The sequence below is a fragment of the Notechis scutatus genome, chromosome Z, assembly GCF_049901735.1.
Source record: "Notechis scutatus isolate UNSWTSFEM ecotype Mainland chromosome Z, rNotScu1.2, whole genome shotgun sequence".
Lineage (NCBI taxonomy): Eukaryota > Metazoa > Chordata > Lepidosauria > Squamata > Elapidae > Notechis > Notechis scutatus.
This window is the reverse complement of record NC_142025.1, coordinates 114,305,057-114,331,020: the sequence shown is the minus strand read 5'-3', so window position 1 is coordinate 114,331,020 and position 25,964 is coordinate 114,305,057. Positions and strand designations below refer to the sequence as shown.

General features: G+C 37.3%; 1 protein-coding gene and 1 pseudogene across 2 annotated transcripts; both read left to right on the top strand.

Moving 5' to 3' along the window:
* The first annotated feature begins 686 nt into the window (after positions 1–686).
* On the top strand, positions 687–8,931 carry LOC113428582 (vomeronasal type-2 receptor 26-like; annotated as a pseudogene). The gene is made up of 7 exons (XR_015745736.1): positions 687–699; positions 844–1,015; positions 2,721–3,012; positions 3,467–4,330; positions 6,154–6,381; positions 6,548–6,674; positions 7,573–8,931. The product of XR_015745736.1 is annotated as a vomeronasal type-2 receptor 26-like (transcript).
* Positions 8,932–12,209: 3,278 nt separating this feature from the next.
* On the top strand, positions 12,210–19,532 carry LOC113428581 (vomeronasal type-2 receptor 26-like). Its single transcript, XM_026691134.2, has 4 exons — positions 12,210–12,500; positions 16,003–16,230; positions 16,776–16,902; positions 18,604–19,532. The coding sequence occupies exons 1-4, from the start codon at positions 12,210–12,212 to the stop codon at positions 19,530–19,532; spliced, it is 1,575 nt and encodes a 524-aa protein (XP_026546919.2).
* Positions 19,533–25,964: the final 6,432 nt, after the last annotated feature.

Sequence of the window (25,964 nt, the reverse complement as noted above, 5' to 3'; positions counted from 1 at the left end):
CACTTACCTGCATCCAAAATGGGCTGCCTGGGGACTCCTGGGAGGGGAAGGGTGGGCGGTGGGGATTTGGGGGGGTTCTCCGAACTACACAGAATCTTAGTTAAGGGCCGAAAACCCCCAGTAGCCCACCCCTCTCTGTGTGTGTCTGTGTGTGCATGTGTGTGTGTATGTGTGCATTACATACAGATTAATTTACCATTATCTGATATCACAAGAACAAATATGTGTGTATGTATGTGTGTATGTGTATATACATTTGTGTGTAAGTGTCTATGTGGGTGTGTGTAAAGTCTGGTTTTTAAAATTACTTTTATTTCCGAAAGTGGAGGAAGCAGTTCCTTGGATGAGCAATTAACAATTTTCCGTTTTTTTAAAAAAAACCAGTTATAGGAAATAGGCTTAGTAGATAATTAACTTTTCCTTGAAGAGTCCAAATTACTGTAATGTATTTACCTGCTTAAAGCTCCAGAGATTTTCCAGAAAGCAGTGAAAACTAGAAAGCATGGATGAAAGAGGTTATCAATTGATCCTGGTCCCATGAAGAACTTGGGGTGGTGGGAAGGGGACAGAGTTAACAGGACTATTGGGTTCATTTACTCCAACATCTATTCTTTCTTTGATCAGACCAATTTCAGATTTAACTTGTAGAAATCTCAGTCATTATCCAAACAAATGTCTATATCTCCATGGAAGTTAAAGGTTAGATTGATGTTTTTCTCTTAGGAAGTGTGTTGGGAAAATCTAGTATGTTAAGTCAGATCCATTGGTGTGGGTTGATATGTTGGAGGCCTCTTTTAGAAGATTTTTGGGCTATTGATGTATTATTCTTTCTGGTGTTCCCAGTGATCAAAGTGAATACACTCAACTGTCCAAAGATTGATCCTTTTCCTATTCTACATGAATGGTACCATCCAGGTGACCTCCTTATTGGAGGGGTGGTTTCACAAAACCTCTATCCCTTCAATGAACATTTATTTCAACGACATCCATTTCAGGAGTTACATGGAATTTCAAAGTAAGCAGATCCTACACATTGTTCCCTGAAATGATTACTTGTTTATTCGAAGCTTGTCTCAATGTTCACATCAGTTTTTATTTTACTTACAATGGTCTGAAAGAAGACAGCTGAAATTATAACATAGACCAACATTTACTGAATTTTTTGAGATTTCAAACCATTCTGTACTAATGGGAGAATATTTATTTATTTTGAAATATTTATTCTATTTTAAAAAAACAAGTGATACAAACATGAATTTGAATGCCCAAGGAATACCTAAATTATTAATAGGGGATAACATATGTAGCTCAGATTCAACTGTGCTATCCTTGGTGTTCTGTGACCTTGGTTGTTGTTGTTGTTGTTTGCAGATATTTTGTTACTTGGTTAGGTAATAACTTTAGTGTTCTGAAGAGCATTTCAAAGCACTAAATATGTTACCTTCTTGGGTAGCAAAATATCTGAAAGAAAACAATGAAACTCAGAAAGCACCCCAGATTCCACAATACCAAGAATATAAATAAATGAAAGTGGGAATTCATAATGTAAGAAGAAAATGTTCAGACGTATGGGCTTCCTATTACATAAAATAAGTATAAAATGGGGAAACTGTTTTTCCCAATTACCAGATAAACAAAGAAGGAAGAGGAAATGGAGGAAAAATTTATTTATTTATTTATTTATTTATTTATTTATTTATTTGATTTGCCAATTGTTTACAAGATAATAAGTATAAGTGTATACATAGTTGTGAATACATGAAATGGGTACATATAAGAAAAATAAAAGAATAAGAGAAACAATAGGACAGGGACGGTAGGCACGTTGGTGCGCTTATGCACGCCCCTACAGACCTCTTAGGAAGGGGGTGAGGTCAATAGTAGACAGTCTAAGGTTAAAGTTTTTGGGTTTGGGGAAGAGACTACAGAGTCGGGTAGAGTATTCCAGACGTTGACCACTCTGTTGCTGAAGTCGTATTTCCTGCAATCAAGTTTGGTGCGGTTTACTTTGAGTTTGTATCTATTGTGTGCTCTTGTGTTGTTATGGTTGAAGCTGAAGTATTCATTGACAGTTAGGACATTGCAATGTATGATTTTATATACCATGCTTAAGTCAGACCGAAGACGGCGTAATTCAAGGTTTTCTAGTTCTAGAATTTCAAGTCTGGTGGCATAAGGTATTCTACAACGAGTAGAAGAGTGGAGAACTCTCCTTGTGAAATATTTCTGGACTTTCTCAATTGTGCTAATATCAGATACATAATGAGGGTTCCAGACTGATGAACTGTATTCGAGTATTGGTCTAGCAATGTTTTGTATGCTCTGGTTAGTAGTGTGATATTACCAGAGAAAAAGCTACGTAGGATTAAATAATGTCTAACAGGATGTTTAAAGGATGTTTAAACATCCTTTAAATGATGTTTAAAAAAAATAAAGAAGTGGAATCAGTTTAGTTCTCTCTATATAAAACAGGGCACATAATCTTTCTCATTGGTCATTAATAGAAATATCCAAAAATATTAAGTAGTGTACTTTTTAATGAATAACATTCATGATACAGTGTATAATGCACAAGAAAATTTGAACCATGATATTTTGAAGCAATATAAAAGGAATGTAACTTTATTTAATTTAATTCTAATCACAGGTACACATGGCTATTCTTGATGATTAATTTATTTACTGCAAATTTATTTTCTAAAAGACTTTTTTATTTGCAGTCTGATCACAAAATTCTATCAACATGTCCTTTCTTTGGTCTTTGCTGTCAAGAAAATCAATGAGAATCCAGAAATCTTACCCAATATTAGTCTTGGGTTCCATATCTATGACAGCTACAATGATGCAAGGCTGACTTATCGAACCACCCTGGACTTACTTTTCAAATCAGATAGATTTATGCCCAACTACAGATGTGGACTTCAGAAAAATCTCATGGCCATCATTGGAGGACTTGGATCAGATACTTCATCCCATATGGCAGAAATTGTAGAGTTCTAGAAAATTCCACAGGTGGGTCCAGGGATGAGGGGATTTTTATTTGTCTAAATTAGTTAAAAAAATCAGAACCTTCTTAAGTATATATTCTCATGTGTTTATCCCCACAATAACATGATCGGAAGGTATCTGATTCCATACTTAACAAGAGATTGAAAATAAAATACCAGTATTAGCTTGCACTGGTGAAGATGAATTTAAACCTGCTGGTGTTTGATCATGTTTCACTTAGAAAAAAATGATGACAGCTGCTGAAATTGAACTGCGTTCTCACAATTCTCACAATGTTACATTGGAACTCTTTTATAAATGGTAAGGTATTTGGGCAGTCTAGAAACATGACATATGAAATAATTAGCAAACAAACAAATAAATGTGACTAGGTTTTAAACCAATTCTTGAAGAGGAACAGACAAAACAAAACACATTATCAAAATACTCTGATGAATATTCTTTTGTTTTCTTTTAGCTGCCATATGGATCCTTTCCCCCCAAAGAATTTTGTGTCAGTAGCTTATCTCCTTTTTATTTAATGGCACCAAATGAAGGTCCTGTATACATTGGGATTATCCGATTGCTTCAACATTTTGGATGGAAATGGGTTGGGCTCCTTGCTGTTGAAAATGAGAGTGGAGAACACTTTTTGAAGAAGCTAAAGGAGATGCTTTCCCAGCATGGAATCTGTCCAGCCTTCATAGAAAGAATCCCCTTGCTGCTTCCTTTGGATGACCTCCACACATTTAGCTATAAAATGAAAAGTTTGTATATACATCTCACAGACATTAAAGCAAATGTATTTATTCTCCATGGAGAGGCTTATACAATTCCCTGGCTCATATCACCCATATTTTTAGGTAATCCTGAAGATAAATTAAATGTATTACTTAGAAAAGTATGGGTCACAACAAGTCAAGTTGACATGATACTCACAGGCAGTCTAAAGACTTGGAATCTCCAATTGTTTGATGGGGCCATTTCATTTCAGATACATTCAGGTGAAGTTCTAGCATTCAAAGAATTTCTGAAGTCCATAAAACCTTTTAGGAGACAAAGAGATGGATTTCTAAAGGATTTTTGGGAACAAGCATTTGACTGTTTTTTGTCTAATTCAGAAATACCAGCAATGGACATGGAGAAATGCACTGGAAAGGAGAATCTGGACAGTCTTCCTGGACCTCTCTTTGAAATGAAAATGACAGGTCATAGTTATAGCATTTATAATGGTATCTATGCTGTGGCTCATTCTTTGCAAGCCTTACTATCAAAAGAATGCAGTCAGAGAAAAATATTGATGGATAAAATCCCAGAACTTACAGATCTACCACCTTTTAAGGTAAAATGCCCAGAAACTCTGAAAATTTTACTAGAAAATTATTTGGATCATAAAATAACCACAACTAACTTCTTGGTAAGCTAAAAAAAAATGGGATAGACAGCATTACCACCAGATGGATTTGTAACTGGCTGGCAAATCATGCTCAATGTATAGTCCCCAACTAAACTGCATCTAGATGGAAGGAAAGAAGCAGCGAGTACCCCAATGTTCTGTTTTAAGTCCAGTACTCTTCAAATTCTTCGTAAACAATTTAGATGGGGAAATAGAAGAGAAACTCATCAAATTTGCAGATCTAAATGCATCTTGACAGACTTGTACATTGGGCCCTAACAAAATGAAATTCAGTGTAGAGAAAAGTAAGATTTTTACACTTTAAGCAAGAAATGGAAATCAAATATATAGATATAGATCAGATGAGACTTGGCTCAATATTATTAACTATGAAAAGGATCTTGAACTCTTAATATGCAATCATTTAAATATGAGTCAGCAGTGTGCAACAGCAGCCAGAAAAGCCAATGCAGTCCTAGATTGCATTCACAGATGAACAGAATCACATAAAAGTATTAATCTCACTTTATAAAGCCTTACTATGACCACCTTTAGAATACTGCATCCATTTTTGATCACCATATTATAAAAAAAATGATGTAGTGTCTATGAACATAGTGCAGAAAAGAGCAACAAAGAATATTTTGGTACTGGAGGCTAAAACATATGAAGTATGATTGCAGGAATTTGGTTTGTCTAGTGTAGTAAAAGAAGAACTAGGGGTGACATGATAGCAGTGTACCAATGTTTGAGGGGCTGCCACAAAGAAGAGGGAGTCAACCTATTTTCCAAAGCATGTGAAGGCAGGAAAAGAAACAGTGGATTGAAACTATTCATGGAGAGAAGCAATCTAGAACCAAAAAGAAATTTCAACAATTAACCAGTGGGTCAGCATGCCTTCAGGTATTATGAGTGCTCCATCACTGGAGTCATGTAAGAAGAGACTGGACAGCCAATTGTCTGGAATGGTATAGGGTCTTCTATATGTACAGGAGTTGGATGAGAATACTCCAAGGACTCTTCCAACTTTGATATTCTGTTATTCTATTAAAATGACACAATATATCACTCAAATAAGGTAAAGGTAAAGGTAAAGGTTCCCCTTGTACATATCTGCTAGTCATTTCTGGCTCTAGGGGGATGGTGCTCATCTCCATTACAAAGCAGAAGAATCAGTGCTGTCCGAAGACGTCTCTGTGGTCATGTGGCTGGCATGACTAAACGCTGAAGGCACATGGAGCACTGTAACCTTCCAACCAAAGTGGTCACTATTTTTCTACTTGCATTTTTATGTGCTTTTGAACTGCTAGCTTGGCAGAACCTGGGACAAGTAACAGGAGCTCACTCCATTAAGTGGTGCTAGGGATTTGAACTGCCGACCTTTCTGACTGACAAGCTCAGCATCCTAGCCACTGAACCACTGCATCCCTCATCATTCAAATAGGTATGATTTAATAATATCAATAAATGGTAAACACACAAGGAAAAGACTGTTCTTCTGCACTCAGTAAATGCTAACACTAGGTTACATTCAACTTTCTACCAAGAAGAACATGCGAACTACTATTCCCAGTAATACATTTCTTCTATCCATGAAAATGGAAAGCATTGTGCTCATTACTGTACATAGTAACTATCGCCATGATAATTCTTGGCATTTATCATGTGAAGCTGCATAAAGAAATTTGGGAAGAAAGGGTAAATGTATCATATAATGTTTTATCCCTCTATTATTTAAACTTCTTCTGTTTCTTCTTTTTTTCAAGTAGCTGCACCCATTTCTTCAAAGCATTTCTTTCAATAACTCAGCAGGAGAAACAGTGTCCTTTAATGAAAAGATGGAAATTGCAGGAGGATTTGATGTTGTCAACATGATCATTTTTTCAAACAATTCCATTCAGAGAGTGAAAGTTGGAAGATTAGATCCCAATGCTCTGGATGTAAATGAATTGATTATTAATGAAGATATGATTGAATGGCACAAAGGTTTTGAACAGGTATAGGTATTCTTGAAAGGAAAAGATTTCAATTAAAATGTCTCCAACCAATCTCTGCTGGCCATGATTCGCTTTATAGGATGACTAATTTACTGTATTGTCAGCTGATGAAAAAGCTTAACAATTTACAAATTACCTCTGCATTTGTTTTTCATGTTATGAATAGATTCTTCCAGTTTCTCTGTGTAATGAACACTGTCACCCTGGATATTGGAAAAGGAAATCTGAAGAGAACATTTTTTGCTGCTATGACTGTGTTCCATGTCCATGGGGGAAGATTTCAAGCAAGATAGGTCAGTTTTAAAGTCCTCAAATTTTTGAAGACACAAAGAAATTGGCCTGTGGTGCCTCTGCGAGTAAAAATAGAGCTCGGGAGGGCCATGCACAGCCCTCCTGAGCTCCTTTTTCACTGACAGAGGGCTGCAGGAGGCCATCATGGTTAAATACAGAGCCCAGGGGGTGCACAGAACCTTCCCAGGCTCCTTTTTTGCTGCAGAGAGCTAGCAAAACAAACTAAAAAACAAAAGGAGAAATTTTCCCCATTTGCATTTGTGCATGCAAGAAGGGACAGGAAAGGAGAAAGGAAAAGAGGAAAGACAAAGAAAAAGAAAGGAAGATGGGAAGAGAGCCAGGAAGGAAAAATAAGGAAAGAGGGAAAGGAAGAGGAAAGAAAGATGAAGTGGGAAGGAAAAAAGAAAAGGAAGGAAGGAGATTATAATGAGAGTGAGGGAGGGTCTGAGGGAAGTCCTACCTTAGCACATGGCCACCAAAGGTGCCCCCAACATGAGGAGTGTTGAATTGGCAACACCGACCCTTGCCACACCTACTATCACCACACCCATCCTTGCCACACCCACCCTGGTCCCTCGAGGTCAAAACAACCCTGATGCAGCCCTGTTTGACACTCCTGTTATTGATGCATCGTTTTCAATAACTATGTCTGTTTTCAGCATTACATGTTGCTTAACAGTAAACAGTCAATCCAGCAAAGACTTGAAAGAGATTTGATGAAAAAAGATTAATTTTGCTTTAACGTTCCTAATTTTGTAAATTTCAGAAATTCTGCTTGGAACACAGGTATAGCCAAGTCAGATTGGAAGGAATGTTACTCTTCAAACAATAGCATAGAACATTTCAGAAAGAAATGGGAAAGAGAAAGTAAATGAGTTTCTTTTTTATCTTTTTATCCAGATACAGAAGATTGTTTCAAATGTCCTGAAGATCAGTATCCAAGCAAGGAGCAAGTTCAATGCCTTAACAAAACAATGAGTTTCCTATCCTTTGAAGAACCTTTAGGGATCAGTCTGGCCTCAGCTGCTGTTTCCTTTTCCTTCATGACAATCAGTGTGCTCGGAATTTTCCTTAAGCGTAGAGATACTCCCATTGTCAAGGCCAATAACCGGGACCTCTCTTACACACTACTCATTGCCCTTCTGCTCTGCTTTCTCTCTTCCTTGTTATTCCTTGGTCAGCCAGGGAAAGTAACCTGCCTTCTCCGCCAACCAGCATTCAGCATCATCTTCTCAGCTTCTGTTTCTTGTGTGTTAGCTAAAACTATTACTGTGGTTGTAGCTTTTATGGCTACTAAGCCAGGTTCTTCAATGAGAAAATGGGTGGGGAAAAAATTGGCTATTTCCATTACCCTTTCTTGTTTCTTTTTTCAAGCAGGTCTTTGCATTCTGTGGCTGGCAACATCACCTCCATTCCCTGAGTTAGATGTGAATTCCCTTACAGAAATCATGATTTTGCAATGCAATGAAGGCTCCATCTTCATGTTCTATTGTGTCCTGGGCTATCTGGGCTTCTTGGCTATTTTCAGCTTTATTGTGGCTTTCTTTGCCCGTAATTTACCTGACACCTTTAATGAAGCCAAGTTCATCACATTTAGCATGTTGGCTTTCTGCAGTGTATGGATCTCCTTTGTTCCAACCTATGAGTGTACCACTGGAAAAGCTATGGTGGCTGTGGAGATCTTCTCCATCTTGTCCTCCAGTGCTGGGTTATTGGGATGCATCTTCTTTCCAAAATGTTTCATCATTGTGCTGAAGCCAGAACTAAACACCAAGAAACAACTAATAAAATGAAGTTATTGTACCTTGTGAAAGAGTGGCATGGTGGCCTTTTGGTGAAGATGCATACCTCCCACTCAGAAGGTTGAAAGTTCAATCTTAGGTAGTGGAAGATACTTCTTGCCTAAGATGCAAAGAAAAAAATATCTGCCGTGAACTCTGTGTAGTGTCAGGAAGGACATTTGGCCAATAAATGCTCAGCTCCATTCAGTCACACTGACTCTAACCTGAACTATGCTATTACAGGGTCATAAAAGGGGAGATTTTTATTGTATCATGTGAAATATATTTTCCCAAGGAACTGAGTTTAAATGGGATGGATATTATCAAGTAAGAGTTAATTAAATAATAAATGGGGCTTACTGTATTTTTTAATTTATCAAAAGAAAAAGGATTACAAAACTGTCTTAGAAGATATAAATAGCTTGTCTATCATTTCCATATATGAAACTCTAATTTTCTTTAAATAAGAAAATGAAAAGAAATGAAAATGAAACCTATTTTAATATAGGTCATTTGTAGCTTCACCAACTATTTGGTAGAAGACATCAATTACATCACTGAAAGTCACTTAAGAAATCTCTCTTCAAAATGTCTTCTCCATTTTGTTTCTGTTTGTAAAATAAATGATGACATGGTGCAGTATGTCGTGTGTTGTTCATCTGAGGTTTTATTTATCTACTTTTAAGAACTGCTAAGGGCCAGATAATTTTTACTATATCTTGATGTTTAAAACTATAGAACTCAAAAAGGGCATATTCTCTTTTTCACATCGTTGTACAACATATGAAACACCAAAATAATTTATGAATATATGAGCTTCCAAGTCTGTCCAATATTTGTGTTAATTCATTCAGGATTGAGATTTGGGGTATGTTATAGTGTGTCATTCGTATGAAGATGACATACAGATCCCATTCCCTATCAGATCTGAGTGATGAGATATTGTAAACACTTTGAGTCCCTTCAACACTTTAAGTACACAGTGGATTGTACAGTTACAGATAGTTTAGAGTCCCACAACTGTTTCTAAACAGAACCAAGAAATACTATACTCATAGTTAATGCATACAGTTCTTTGACATATGACATTAATCTAATTCCAATATATTTTGGCAATGTTAAAACTGAAATTGCTTTATCTATTTCAATCCCATTTAAACGAGTGAATAGGGCAGAGTGGTAGGTATAAAGTGAAACTATGTGAAGTAATTGGTGTTCTCAGATAAAAATCCATATCCTCACATTTCTTTGCATTCTGAACAGAGTAAAATAATTATTTTTATTCAATTATTCAAATAAGTTTTCAACTGTCTGGTACCTATTATTTGACAAAGATAAGAGGACATGCTACCAAGTAGACAAATTTACACTCAGTGTGAAAATGTTGAATAGACAATTAATTCTCCCTGGAATTGTCCAAATCAATATAATTGGTCTACTTGCTCAAAGCTCCAGAGGTTTATTTAAAGATGAGAACAAACCCCCAAATATGTTATAAACTAACCGCAGTTCCATAGGGTGTTTGGAAGAGAAAAGCAAGCTATTCGGGTTTATTTCTTCTGGTATTTGTTTTTCATTTTACCAGAAAACTGCAAGACACGAGTTCTGGAAATCTCAGTCAGTCAGTCAGTACTCAAATTTTAATTCTGCCAAAGTAAAATTGATAGTTTTCTCTTAAGAAAATGCTGAGAAAAGGTACTATACTGAGTCTAGTAACCTGTCTTAGTTAATACAGAGAATACAACTTTCAGAAGATTTTTTTTGCTGCTGCTATGTTGTTCCTTCTGATATTTTCATCTAACATATATCCAGTGAATACTCTAAAGTGTCATGCAGATCCTTTTCTGGTTCCATATGAATGGTACCATCCGGATGATATTCTCATTGGTGGGATGACTTCTCAAATCATATACATTTTCAACAAACAGCTGTTTGATGAATATCCAACTCAAAAGCTGTTTAACATTCCAAAGTAAGCAAGAGTCTAATGTTACATTGCTTCTTGTCAGTTGCCCTGAGCACAGCAAAAATAACAAACAGATAACAAATAACAGCGTGTGTATCTATGAATAACAAGAGGCTCAAAGCAGATGAATAAAGATCTTACACAATCTACTTATTATTTCCCAAGTTTTCCTAGAATGTCCAACTCCAGACAAAGTGATATTTTGAACCTTTATTCTTTTTTTGTTTTAAAAATGTACATAATGAATGTGTAGATTTAATTATGGGTAGTGTTTTAGAACTTCCAATTGCTAAACATGAAGAAATTTCATACTTCATGCATATAAGGGAAACTGACTATAAGGTAAAGTATCTGTGCATTGTCTCTCTTATCTAGTCCTCCACCTGATTTGTTTTAAATGATTTTTATAAGACTTCAGATTCTTCTTTTCCATCTTTGTTCCACAAGTAAGCACCCACAAGAATATTATTCTACTCATCACTATTCAAGTGGCCAACTAAAAATAGTTGAATATTATGCACTACTGCATAATATAAAATATAAGGTTTTTAGAATTGCTAAGTATCAGTTAGGTCATTAAGAAATCAGGGATAGGGATTCAACCAATAGTAGAATGGCTTGCCTTCAGAAGTTGTGGGTGCTTCATCACTGGATGCTTTTAAGAAGAGACCGAGCAGCCAGTTATCTGGAATGGTATAGGGTTTCCTGCTTGAGCAGGGGGTTGGACTAGAAGACCTCCAAGGTCCCTTCCGACTCTATTATTCAATATTCTATTCTGCATTGTGATTCGTATTACTAGAAAGAAAACATTTAGCCATGATATCCCTCTACATTACATTCCCTCTATGAGAGGGAAAACCATTTAAGCCAACCCAATTTTTAGAAAGACAATAAAAAATATGTAGGAACTGGCAATTTTAGATAACATTTCTTTGAAAAAAAATATGCATATTTTCCCTAGGAACAGAAAATCTTCACATCTATCAGTATCACAGAATTATATCTTTTCTACTGATCTTGGCCTTAAAACCCAATCTTATACATATAAAAGCGAAATACCACTCACACATCATCACAAAATCTCCAGAGCCGTAAAGCCTACAAACTTGAAATTTGGCACGTATCTTCCTCTTGGCTTCTAGGTGCTCACTAAGAAAGGCTTTTTCAAAATGACCATCAGAGTATTAGTATTTTGTATATTATTATTAACACACTCTGATGCTAAGGAGTTCTACTCTCCCTCCCCACTTGAAAAGAATTCTGTTCCAAATGCAAAACAAAAGCAGAGAAGAGGAGTTTAGTTTCACAGCACCAAGCAGCTTTAGTACAGAACAGTTGAGCTGAACCACGCCCAGGCGCCTTCTGTCTCCTTCTTGCTCACACAGCAAATACTGTTTCAGTTTCCAAACAGTCCTCAACTCTCTCACACACTGACAGGACACTAGCCAGATGAAAAACAATGGATGCTAGGAGGTAGAGGCAGATTCCCCCCTCCACCCATATTTTCTTCCCTAGAAACTAAGCCCGACCACATAGTTTTGTATCGAAGCATGGGTATCGAGCTAGTTCTTTATAAAATGTGTATGTATTTAATTTGCTGAATATAATGAAATGTATAACAAAAAGTTTATTTTCATTAAACTATTTGGACTATTGTTAAGAGTGATGCTCAATTTTGAAATATCAAAAAATATTTTTCTGAATCAAATTAAAATTAAAGGGGGAAATGAGACTTCAATCAATTTTCTTACTGAAGGGTTGCTTTTCCAAACATTTTATTTCTTTGCAGCATGATCATAAAGTTCTACCAGCATGTACTTTCTTTGGTCTTTGCTGTAAAGGAGATAAATGAAAATTCACAAATCTTGCCCAATGTTACCCTTGGCTTCCACATCTGTGACAGCTACTACAGTGCCAGAATGACCTATCGGACCACCTTGGACTTACTTTTCAAATCAAATAGATTTCTCCCAAACTATAAATGTGGCTCTTCTAAAAACCTCATAGCCATCCTTGGAGGACTTGAGTCTGATACTTCATCCCATATATCAGACATTATAGAATTCTACAAGATACCTCAGGTTGGTTGGGAAACAGAGAGAATTTTCTTTTTTCTTTGTAAATAATCAAAGCTCAAGCATGGGACCCCTAATCCTAAATTTACTCACCAAAATAACAACCTCATAAACAAGTTTCAACCAAGACTTGAGCATTTCAAAATTCATTAGTTTACATAATTTATTTATTTATTTTATTTATTTGATTTGTCAAGTGATTATAAGATAACAGGTATAAGTATAAACATAGTTATAAATACATGAAATGGATACATGTAAGAAAAAGAAAAAATAGGACAGGGATGGTAGGCACATTGGTGTGCTTATGCATGCCCCCTACAGACCTCTTAGGAAAGGGGTGAGGTCAATAGTAGACAGTTTAAGGTTAAAGTTTTTAAGGTTAAAGGTGTTTGGGGAAGAAACCACAGAGTCAGGTAGACTATTCCAAACATTGACCACTCTGTTGCTGAATCTGCAATCAAGTTTGGTGTAGCTAATCTTGAGTTTGTATCTATAGTTTGCTCTTGTTTTTGTTATGGTTGAAGCTGAAGTATTCATTGACAGGTAGGACATTGTAATGTATGATTTTATATACTATACTTAGATCGGACTGAAGGCGGCATAGTTCTAGGTTTTCTAGGTCTAGAGTTTCAAGTCTGGTGGCATAAGGTATTCTGCAATGAGTAGAGAGGATTTAAAATAATTTAAAAGTAGAATTTCTTCCATCTTCAAGCACCTGGACTGAACTCCAGAAATTATATCATATAATCTTAAATCAATAAATCGATACTACAAGAACAATGTATTTAACTTTGCATTCTGCTGGCCAGTTCCTTCAATTGTTCCAATAAGCATAAAGAATAGCAATAATATATCCATACCACATCATGGAAGATTTCCCGCTCAAGCACATGATCCTATGCTATTTCAGACAAATAGCTGTCCAATCTGTTTTTGCAAGCTTCCAGTGACAATATCTGAAGGCAAGCTATTGCATTGGTTGATTGTCCTCCCTGTCAGGAAACTTCTCCTTAGTTCTAGGTTGCTTCTCTCCTTGGTTAGTTTCCATCCATTGTTTCTTCTTGCCTTCAGATCAGTGGTAGGATGTCAAATGTGCGCTGCATGCGCATACACGTTACCGGCTCCGTCAAGCATTTACCTTCTCCAGCTGATGAACGACACTCAGCTGTGCCACGCAAAGCAGCTGAGAAGGAAAATGCAGCCACTAAAGGACAGCCTAGAGTCCGGGTGTGAGGGTGGGCCAAACAGAAGACCAAAACCTCATCCCAGTGAACCAGTTCAGTGTCAGTTGTTCTTTGGAGCTACCGGTTCTATAGAACTGGACTGAACCAGTAAGATCCCACCTCTGCTTCAGATGCTTTGGAAAATAGTTTGACACCCTCACCTTTGTAGGAGCCTATAAAATATGGAATCTTTCTACTTTCTTTTAGCTCACATATGGTTCATATCCCTCAGAAATTTTTTTTAGAAATAAGGTATCTTCACTTTACTTTATGGCCCCAAATGAGGGTCCCTTATATATTGGGATTATCCAATTGCTTAAATATTTTGGATGGACGTGGATTGGACTTTTTGCTTCTCTGAATGAGAGTGGCGAACAATTTTTGCAGAAACTGCAATTGATGTTTTCCCAGAATGGAATCTGTCCAGCCTTCATACAACAAATCCCTGGAATACCCCATCTGGATAACTTGGATAATTTTTTGGGTACAATGTCCAGCATTTATAAACACTTCGCCAATCATAAAACAAGTACATTTATTTTGTATGGAGACACTTTGACTCTTGTGTGGTTCACATTTCTCATATTTTTTAGAGACCCCCAAAATAAAGAAAAGGCATCGTTTAGAAAGGTATGGATTATGACAAGTCAAATGGATTTTATATTAACAGGAATCCAGAAGGGCTTTGACCTCCACTTGTTTGATGGGGCCATTTCCTTTCAAATTCAGTCAAAGGACCTTCTGGGGTTCAGGACATTTCTTCAGGCCATTAAACCTTATTGGAGGCACAGAGATGGATTCATAAAAGAGTTTTGGGAGCAAGCATTTGACTGTTTCTTTCCTAATTCAGGATCGGTAACAATGGATAATGAAAAATGCACTGGGGAGGAGAATCTGGACAGTCTTCCTGGACCTCTCTTTGAGATGCAAATGACTGGTCACAGTTACAGTATCTATAATGGTATCTATGCCATAGCTCTTTCTTTACATATGCTACTATCAAGGAGATCCAGCTGGCAAAAAATGACACTGGATAAAATCATTCAACTTCAGGATCTCCAGTCTTGGCAGGTAATATCACTATGTAACACATATTTTTTTCTTCATTGGAAAATGTACTGGGTTGGTTCAAAGTGCTAAGATTTAAGTGAATCAATTATGTTTTGATCACCTAACAGTGATGAACAATACACAATTCTTTCATAGTCTGAAACCCTACCAAGTAGATTGTGTCCATATTTCTCCTCAGCATCACACACTATTATTTTACAGATCTTCGGTGATAATACTTTGTAGGTTAACAATTTGTTCTCTGCATGAAATTTACAAATATCTTAATGTTTAAAGAAAGAGCTAATAAGGTGTAATGACTATGACACCAAGCTAAAAACCAGGAGTTCTAGTCCCAATTTAGGCACAAAGCCAGCTGAGTCTGCCAATTATTTTCTCTCAGGCCTAGGTAGAAAAGGATAGCAAATTATGTCCAAAAATCTTGTCAAAACTGACTTGAAGGCACATATCTCCCTCTCAAAAAATGATGTCATATTGCATATTTTCCTTTTTTTGTATATCAACCTCATTGGTCTTTCATAGACAAAATATATATTAAATATCTGGAAACTTAGTTCATTATCTATGGAGATTCTCAATCATTCTGGTCATGGTTGTCCCAAAGGCACTTTTTCAAAAGGTAAGTGGACTTTATTTTTTTCTTGAAGACATTTCACTTCTCATCCAAGAAACTTCTTCAGTTCTACTTCAGAGCCTCAATGACTCTCAGAGAGTCATTATGACCAGATTACTGCAAGGAATATAAATCGTTGCATTCCCCACCATTCAATCAAAACTGAAGAAGCTTCAATCAGAACTGAAGAAGCTTCCTGGATGAGAAACAAAATGTCTTCAAGAAGAAACAAAAGCCAGTTGCCTTTTGAAAAAGCTTCTTTGGGATGATATTTTTATTTATTTATTTATTTATTTATTTATTTATTTGATTTGCCAATTGTTTACAAGATAATAAGTATAAATGTATACATAGTTGTGAATACATGAAATGGTTACATATAAGAAAAATAAAAGAATAGGAGAAACAATAGGACAGGGACGGTAGGCACGTTGGTGCGCTTTATGCACGCCCCTACAGACCTCTTTAGGAAAGGGGTGAGGTCAATAGTAGACAGTCTAAGGTTAAAGTTTTTGGGGTTTGGGGAAGAAACTACAGATAGTTAATTGGTTTGCACATCACTATTCTTTCATTTCCTTGTTTCTTTTTTTTAAAACAGCTCCATCCATTTCTTCAAGGCATATCTTTTAACAACTCAGTTAAAGAGAGAGTTTTTTTTAATGACAAAAGGCAAGTAACAGAAGGATTTGACATTATCAACATGATCACTTTTCCAAACAAATCATTCAAGAAAGTGAAAGTTGGAAGATTAGATCCCAATGCTCCAGATGGATACCAATTCACCCTTAATAAAAATAGGATTGAATGGCATAAAAGCTTTAACCAGGTAGGATCAATAACATACTTTGAAAATATGTTGTCACTTTGTTCACCTGAATTTTCTATTTTCCTATTGCATGTAATCTCATCAGCATTCAGTAGAATTATATAATACAGACATAGTTTAGGAGATGGTCAGGCTGAGCCCAAGGGAAGGGTCAAATGCATGATAAGTCATGAATCCCTACAATAAGATATAATCCCAACCTGCCTTGGATGCCTTTTTTATCTTCTGCTCATATCTCTTGACTGTTAGTTGGTCAGATGTTTGTAGAGAGTTTTGAACTGCCTGAATCTCTTGATTTCCCTAATGCTTGACATTTAGTGCAACATTATATTTCTATTTTGAAAATAAAATGATCGAACACTATGTATGCAGAATTTGTGCATATTTACAAGAGCTTCCTTAACTGTGGGTGAGAAGTCAGATAAAAAAATATTTCAAAGACTAATATAGCCACATTCCTTTTTAAAGAGATATGTAATTTACAGATGAATAAAAGAATCAAAGCCTGTCCTCTTCTTATTAAACAATGTTCATGTGATTTGCAGGCTCTTCCCATTTCTCTTTGTAATGAATATTGTCACCCAGGATATTGGAAGAGAAGAATGGAAGGGGAAAAATTCTGCTGCTATGACTGTGTTCCATGTCCAGAAGGAAAGATTTCAGACAAGATGGGTCAGTTGACTGAGATTTAAAACTAATGTATGGATCAGAATGAATAAATCATCATGGGTTGGGCATTTAGCTAGCCCCGTGGTTCTCAACCTATAGTGTGTGGACCCCTGGGGGGGCCACAATATAATTACAGAGGGTCCACAAAGGCTTGAATAAATGTTATGGTTTAAATCTTGAGTTAATTCTTGGTGGTCCATGGCCATAGGCCATGGCTCAAAAGGAGGTCCATGGTGAAGAAAAGATTGAGACCCACCAATCTAGACTATGGCTAAAGGTGATCTTTCCCAGTCTGAAGCTCAGGAATGAATGGTAACCCATGTTTTCATGTTCTTATTTTTTTTTAAAAAAAAGTCAAAGGAATAGCTCTTTTGAGGTTTAATTCAAATAATATACATGTAGGCAAATATACATGTTTCTAGAGAGGCTAGAGGGAAGGCTAGAGAGAAGGGTAGGTAGGCTAGAGAAAAATTCCCTGAAGATGGTCTCCAGCATGAGTCCAAAAGTTTGGAAGACAAAACCTCTGGTACCAGCGAACAACCCAGATTGGATCCTGCAACATGACCAAAAGTGGAACCAGAATTTTAGTTATGGAGCAAAACATTTAAGCAAGAGACCACTGTGATCACTTTGCTCAATGGCCACAATCCTAGCTCCCCCAATTGCAGTTGTTAAGTGACTACCTGTGACATTAAACAGATGGAATAAAAGAGCTACCTTTTGAAGGAGGCAGGTAGTTTCTCTCTGGTTTTTTTTTTAAAGAAATTCCTATGATGGAATACAAGAACAAAGTTGGATCTTCAGGATCTCTGCTTTGTTTCTCCAGCCTAGAACAGGGGCTTGCTTCTGCTTGTGCTTAGAAGGGCACTCCTGGTCTGGACTGAAGAAATAGATAAAGTTGTCCCACTTTATTTCTGCATCACAGAAGTTGCTCTTCCCTACATGAATTACTCTGAAGTTGTTGAGACATACTGTCAGGTAAAAATGGTATATTTAAATTTTCAGTACATGAAAACAATTGAGAAATGAATAAAAGAAGCAAAACTGTCTGTCTATCTATCATCTATCTATCTATCATCTACCTATCTCTACCTATCTCTGTCTGTCTGTCTGTCTGTCTGTCTGTCTTCGCCTATCGTCGTCTGTCTGTCTCGTCTATCTGTCTGTCTGTCTGTCTATCTACCTACCTACCTACCTACCTACCTACCTACCTACCTACCTACCTATCTATCTAAATTTATACAGCTATCTAATTATTCAATGAATTTGTATGCCATTCATCTCACCAAAGGCAACTCAAGGCACCTTACAAAAATACAATTAAAATATACTCTGTAAAACATTAAAACAATAAATAAGAATCTTGAATTTAAAATTCAGTTAAAATGAAACTGACCTGGATGGAGAGAGAGAGAAGGACCAAGGTGCACACAGGGAGTAGGCATATGTGTGTGGGTTATTAACACTGTTATCACGTCATCTATAGTTCTTCTTCTCCAGTCCCATAACCATCTTTGTTGTTTTTCTCTGCAGTGTTTTAGAATCATAACATCTTTTTTATATTGTGGCAACCAAAACTGGATGCAATATTCCAAGTGTGGTCTTACCAAAGCAACCACCCAGTTATGAGACAGCTTTCTCTATATTTCCAGAAGTTAATAATAATAAAGAAATCTGACTTTTCTTGTTTTACTTTTACTCTAGAGATGGAAGATTGTTTCAAATGTCCTGAAAATCAGTATCCAAGCAAGGAGCAAGATAGATGCTTGAACAAAACAACGAGTTTCCTTTCCTTTGAAGAAACTTTAGGGATTTCTTTGGCATCAGCTGCTGTTGCTTTTTCTGTGATAACAGCCTTGATTCTCGGAACTTTTATGAAATACAAAGATACACCAATAGTTAAAGCCAACAATCGGGACCTCACCTACATTCTCCTTATGGCACTTCTGCTTTGCTTTCTTTCTTCCTTGTTATTTCTTGGTCAACCAGTGAAAGTCACCTGTTTTCTTCGGCAACCAACTTTTGTCATTGTCTTTTCAGTGGCTGTTTCTTGTATTTTGGCCAAAACGCTCACTGTGGTTATGGCTTTCATGGCCACCAAGCCAGGCTCCAAGATGAGGAAATGGGTAGGAAAAAGATTGGCCCTTTTTATTGTCCTTTCCTGCTCTCTTTTCCAAGCCAACATCTGTATTGCATGGTTGACAAAGTTTCCTCCATTCCCTGAGTTAGACATCCATTCCCTTATGGAAACCATGATTTTGCAATGCAATGAAGGTTTCATTGTCATGTTTTATTGTGTCCTGGGCTACCTGGGCTTCCTGGCTACTGCCAGCTTTGTTGTGGCATTCCTTACCCGTAATTTACCTGACAGCTTTAATGAAGCCAAATTTATTACTTTCAGTATGTTGGCTTTTTGCAGTGTGTGGGTGTCCTTTGTGGCAACCTACCAGAGCACTAGAGGGAAAGCCATGGTAGCTGTAGAGATTTTCTCCATCTTGTCCTCCAGTGCTGCCTTATTGGGATGTATCTTCTTCCCAAAATGTTTCATCATTTTGCTGAGGCCAGAACTGAACAACAGAGAACAATTAATTAATAAAAAGAAATCAAATCATGTAAATATCATTTACCAATAATATTGTTTTATTTAAATGAAGAATATGAGTATCCAAGTAATACATGAAGAATTATTTTTGTTTAATCAAACATTGAAGATTATACAATTAAATATGTTTCTTAATGTGCAAGATAGTCCATTCTTCTGTTTTCAGGAAAAATGATTTTGATAACATTTATTTACATACATAATTTGAAGAGAAAGCAGCATATAAATTTGATTAAAATCAGTAAACCTTTAGTTTCTTCTTTTGACTGGCCTCGCCCCATCTAGTCTTTGCCTCCTGAGTCCCAGCTGATTACCTGGGTCTTCTTTTGTTGCCCTGCACAGGAGAATGGAGCTGGAAATCAGGTTAGTGGGGTGGAGAGGGAATGGGGATTTTACAGTATCCTTCCCCTGTCATGCCCACCAAGCCACGCCACACCCACCAAGCAATGCCCACAGAACCAGTAGTATTTTTTTTTGAATCCCATCAGTGGTCCCCCAGACCTGATGACAAAAGATCTGGTTTTAAGGGACTTCTGGAAAATCAACAAGGATAAAGCCAGCCTCACTTTGGTGGGGGGGATGTTCCATAGGTGGTATCATGACACAAAAGGCCCATCTGCCAAATATAGCTCCCTCACAGATGGAACTGGTAGCGTATCTGTTATTGCAGAGATGATGGAACTAACAAATATGAATGAATGGAGGAAATCCCTTAAATAACTCAGGCTCATGTCATGAAGATCTTTAAAGGTCAAAACCAGCACCTTGAGTAAGGCCAAGAAGCAAGTGGGCAACCAAAACAGGTGACAGAGCAGAGGTGTAATGAGTGCCATTCTAGGGGCATGCATAGCTACACATAGCACTGCATTGTACACAAGTTGAAACTTCCAGATAATCTCCAATGGCAGGTCCTTGTAGAACATACTGCAGTATTTCAGATGTAGGCTGATTAGGGCATGAGTGACAGTGAGCAGAGTTTCTCAGTCCAGGAATGAGCACAAATGGTACATTACTGAAAATGTGCAAAGGGTGAAAATGTGCAAAGAAGGCTCTAAGCATATAAAACCCTTAGGTGGTATTCTGGGTCTGTCTGGGCCAGTGCCACATATTTTATTATGCTGTTTATTAATTGTGTTGTTGAGAGGAGAAGAGTGTTAGCTATACTTTAAGTATTCCAATATACTTAAAAGATTATTTAAAATAAAAAGTAACTAAAACTTCCTTAGATAACGCAAATGCTGAATATATAACCCTATGTTCAAATGTTTGCTAACTTTTGTTAGTATTGTTTCATTAAATCCATAATATTTTGTTGGAGAAATCTGAAAAAAACATCCTAGTGTGAGATTGTGGCTAAGAAAAACCACCAGGATTCAAAGTTGATCCAAGGAAAAAGGTTTTATTGGAATAAAACATCTGCAGATGGGTCCTCCCCTTTTTGGCAGTTGAGGAGAGAACGAAAAGCAAAGCTTAAAGGCTCTATTTTTATACCCTAAAATCGACCCCCCCCCCAGTATACAAATGGCTTGATTTACAATTTGTTTTTCAGGATACAAGTTACATTTTATTACCTTATACAACCGGTGCTTCCTTAGCAGATAACATACATAACCGGTATCTGGCATTTCAAAAGCATTCCAAAAAAGTGTGATAGTCCCCAGCGCTTCAAAGACATTCCAAGATCAGTCAACATCTTAATCAGTGTTTGATACTGCATTTCCTTACTTCAAAAGGAAAACCTCCCTTTTTCATCTTGAGTTTTGAGTCACAAAATAGATACACTCCTCACACTAGCAAACTAAAATTTTATCAGCATGTAACAATTGCAGTCATTTTATTACTCAAAAATCCTTTGATTCTCATCTGAAAGTGATGAAATGATCCAAACACAGTGAAAAGATAAAAAGTAGATTTAATATATATTTATTTTAATAATGCTAGCTGAGGAAATAGTATAACTTTATAGCTCACTCTCTTTCTTTTCTCTCCCTTGTTTTATTTTTGTTTGGTTATGACTGTTGATTCCACACTCACTTATTTATGAAGATGATTTGTGTTTCTTTATGATGTGTATGTGTTTGTATACATACATACATACATACATACATACATACATACATACATACATACATACATACATACTGCAGTAGCCTGCAGTACTATACTCTAACTATTGTGCCACCATGGCTCCTAAGTTGAGGACTACCTGTATAAAATTATTTATCTTCTGTCCCCAAAACAAAATGTATGTATGTATGTATGTATGTATGTATGTATGTATGTATGTATATTAGAGTATAGTACTGCAGGCTACTTCTGCTGCCTGCTGCCTACAATTTGACAGTTCAAATCCCACCAAGTTCAAGGTTGACTCAGCCTTCCACCCTTCCAAGATTGGTAAAATGTGGATTCTGGCCATCCCATTCACACCCAGTTCGAAATCCATGCCATGGTTTTGTTACGTGCCATGAGTCTGGTGATTTCTGCAGACATCATCAGCCCAGGCTGTAGTTCTTCTACTAGAAGTACTGTGGTGGAGGGTGCCGGGTCTTTGACAAAACCAGGGAGGGGACAGCAACTCAATGCGTTTGCATTTGAAATGTCTTTTCCTGGCTGGTGAATTAGGCGGTAGCTGTATGCGGCCAGGAACACAGTCCATCTTAACATTCTGGGTGATAGGATGTTTGGTGTGGGTCTGTCTCTGGAGAGGATACCCAGCAAGGGTTTGTGGTGGTTATTAAGTCAAATTGTCTTCCATACAGGTATTCATGGAAGCACTTGATCCCTGCTACTGTGGCAAGCACTTCCTTATCAATCTGACTATAGTTCCTTTGTGGTTTGGATAATGTCTTAGAGAAATATGCGATGGGGGCTTCTGTCCCATTGGGTAGTTTGTGGCTGAGGACTGCTCTGATTCCATAGGGGGAGGTGTCGCATTTGAGTGTCAATGGTAGTGTCTCGCTATATTGCATAAGGATACTGTCGGATGTCAAGATGTTCTTTATTTTTTTGAATGCATCAGCCTTGTATTGTCCCCATGTCCAGCTGGTCATCTTATCAAGCAGAACTGTCTATAGAGCGGTTCTGTGATGGTTGCTTTCTGTGGTAGAAAGACATTATAAAAGTTAACCAATCCCAAGAAGGCTTGCAGTTTTTGGGGTGGGGGCTTCCTGTATTGCTTTCAGCTTCCCGTTTGTGGGTTGGATGCCTGCTGCATCTATCAGGAACCCCAAAAATTCCACTTGGGGCACAGCCAGGTGGCATTTGTTTCTTTTTAATTTCAGTCGTGCTTCTTGGAATCTCCTCAGTACTGTCCTTAACTGCTCCATGAGTTGCTCTCTATTGCTGGCCGAGATATTCACATCATTGAAATAGGGTATCACCCCCAGAATATTGTTCAGTAGCCTTTCCATAATGCTCTGGAACATAGGGGGGCTATGCTTACTCTGAACTATAGCCACTTACATTTAAATGCACCACAGTGGGTAATGATGGTTAGCGCTTCAGCAGTTACCTCGTCAACGTGCAGTTGCTGATAGGCCTGGGCCAGATCTAATTTGGTGAATATAGTTCCTCAGCCCAGGGAATGAAGGAGGTGCTGTACCACGGGCGCGGGGTAGGTGCTTTGCTGGAGGGCCTTGTTCAGGGTCATTTTATAGTCCACACAGATCTGGATTGACCCATCTGGTTTAACTGGGATGATGATTGGGGTCTCCCATTTGGCATGGTCCACGGGCTCAAGGACCCCTTGTGTGATTAATTTATCAAATTGTTCTTCAACCTTGGGCCGGAGAGCAAACAGGACTTGCTGCGGCTTGAGCTGGGCTGAGGCAATGTTGGGGTCTAAATTAAATGATATTGGGGTCCCTGTGTACTTGCCCAGTTTGTTGTCAAAGATGTCACTGAAATCCCATTCCAGTTTGGCGATGCATATCTTACATAATGCCTCTGGAAGTACTGGTATGCCTTTCATCCCATAAAAAAGTGTGCCATCCTGATTGTAGGTCATGACTCTCTAATGTTATTAACCTCCTATTTTTTATTTTATTTTTTTCAATTTTATCCACTCTTGCAGGCAATTTAATGCAGAGGCTTGGTAATACAACTCCCAGTCAGGTAAACCAAATCCCCTTGACAGTAAGAACAATGAACCAATGGAAAAGCTTGCCCTTGGAAGTTGTGGGAGCATCATCACTTGAGACTTTCAAGAAGAGATTGGACTGCCATTTGTCAGAAATGGTGTAGGGTCTCCCGCTTGGGTGGGGAGTTGGACTAGATGACCTACAAGGTCCCTTCCAACTCTGATTATCTGTTATCTGTTTGGCATCTTGTAATAATTTTAATTTAATTCTCGGTTTCCTCCCCTGCTAAATAAATTTCAATATTGTTTTATTCAAATCTTCAAAGTATTTTTCTCTAGTTTTATTGGTATATTTTGGAAAAGAAAAAGTATTTTAGGTAGGATATTCATTTTTATTGCTGCAATTCTCTCCATAAAGGAGAGTTGCAGGTTTCCCAATTTTTCTAATTCTTTCTTTATTTGATTGGTCAAATTAATATAATTATCCTCTTTTATTGTTCTATACCTTGCTGATAACTATATTCTCAAATATTTTACTTTCTTCACTATTAGAATATTTATCTTCTCAGCCAAACCTTTTTTCTGTGAATTTGTCATGTTTTTGTTATCATTTTAGTTTTATCTTTATTTATTTTTAGTCCTGCTACTTCCCAGTAGTCCTCCAGTACTTCCATAAACCTTGTGCCTGATTGCAGTGGTTCCTCTATGAGGAATACAAGGTCATCTGGATATGCCTGTAATTTGTATGTTTCTTTCTTAATATTTAGCTCTCTAATTTGCTTGTCTTTCAGAATAATTCTTTTTTTTTATATTCTAGAAAAAAACATTTATTTGACATACATTTAAGTTGTTGTAAGTTGTTTTATCTTGTCCCAAAGTAGAGGGTGGATTTTGCTGGGGACAAGATAAAACAACTTACAACTTGGAGAGCTGAATCTGAAACCACTTACAAAAATGATAAACTCTTGAAAAAAATTAAAGAAATTAGAACATGACAAGAAAACCCCCAACAACTCACAACAACACCTGAAACAATTAGTATACAACGTTTCCAACAGAGAACTCACCAAAACAGAAACAGATGTCCTAACCAAAGGATTCAATTATGCTATAGCACCTAAAAAAATCCCCACAGAATCCATCATATGTGCAGTAGAATCCAGCCTAACCAAATTAAATACAGATGAAGCTGATAGAATAAGACACCAAGTTACCAACATCCTATGCACAAGCAAACCACGCAAAAGCAACTTGCAGAAAGAAGAAATTAAAGCACTACAAACCCTGAAAAGAGATAGCAGCATAATCATACTTCCAGCAGACAAAGGGAATGCCACAGTAGTAATGGACAGAAAAGACTATGAAACAAAATTGACAGACCTACTCCAAGACCCCACATACAAACCCATAAGCACAGACCCAACCACATATCTGGAAAAATTAACCAAGAAGAAAATTATAACCAGCCACATGAGCAAAGAGATCCAACAGACGATCATCCCAAGAGAAAAATTTTCCAGATGCCCAAAACTATACGGCCTCCCAAAAATACACAAAGAAGGCATACCTCTCAGACCCATAGTCAGCTCCAGAGGAGCACCACTACAAAACCTAGCTAAGCACTTAGCAAAACAGCTACAGCCCCATGCTGAAACAGCAGCTTCACATGTACAAAACTCATACCACTTCTTGGAAATGATCAAAGATCTACACGTGGAGCAAGAAGATCTACTTGTAAGTTTCGACGTGGTTTCACTATTCACTCAAGTCCCGATAAAAGAGACCCTTGAAATCATCAAAAATAAATACCAACCAGCTAAACATCTCATGGAACTAACAGAACACTGCTTAACCAACACATATTTCATATACAAAGGACAAAGATACAAACAAATTGAAGGAGCCCCTATGGGATCACCACTGTCACCCGTCATTGCAAACCTGTTCATGGAAGAATTCGAATCCAGAGCCCCGCCAATGCCATCCACAAACCCAAACTATGGTTAAGATACATTGATGACACATTTGTGATTTGGCCCCATGGAAAAGAAAACCTAAACAATTTCCTAACACACCTAACCAGCACACACCCCAAAATTGTGTTCACCATGGAAACGGAAACAAACAAACAACTACCATTCCTAGATGTACTAATCTACAAAAAAACAGATGGCACACTAGGACACACCATATACCAGAAGAAAACACACACTAACCGCTACCTCAACGCCCAATCCCACCACCACCCAGCACAGATAAATTCCGTGGCTAAAACACTAATTACTAGAACCAAACACCTAGCAGACAAGACACACATTAAGACTGAACTATGCACCCTGACTAAAGTACTGACAGCCAACGGCTTCCACAAAAGCAAAATCA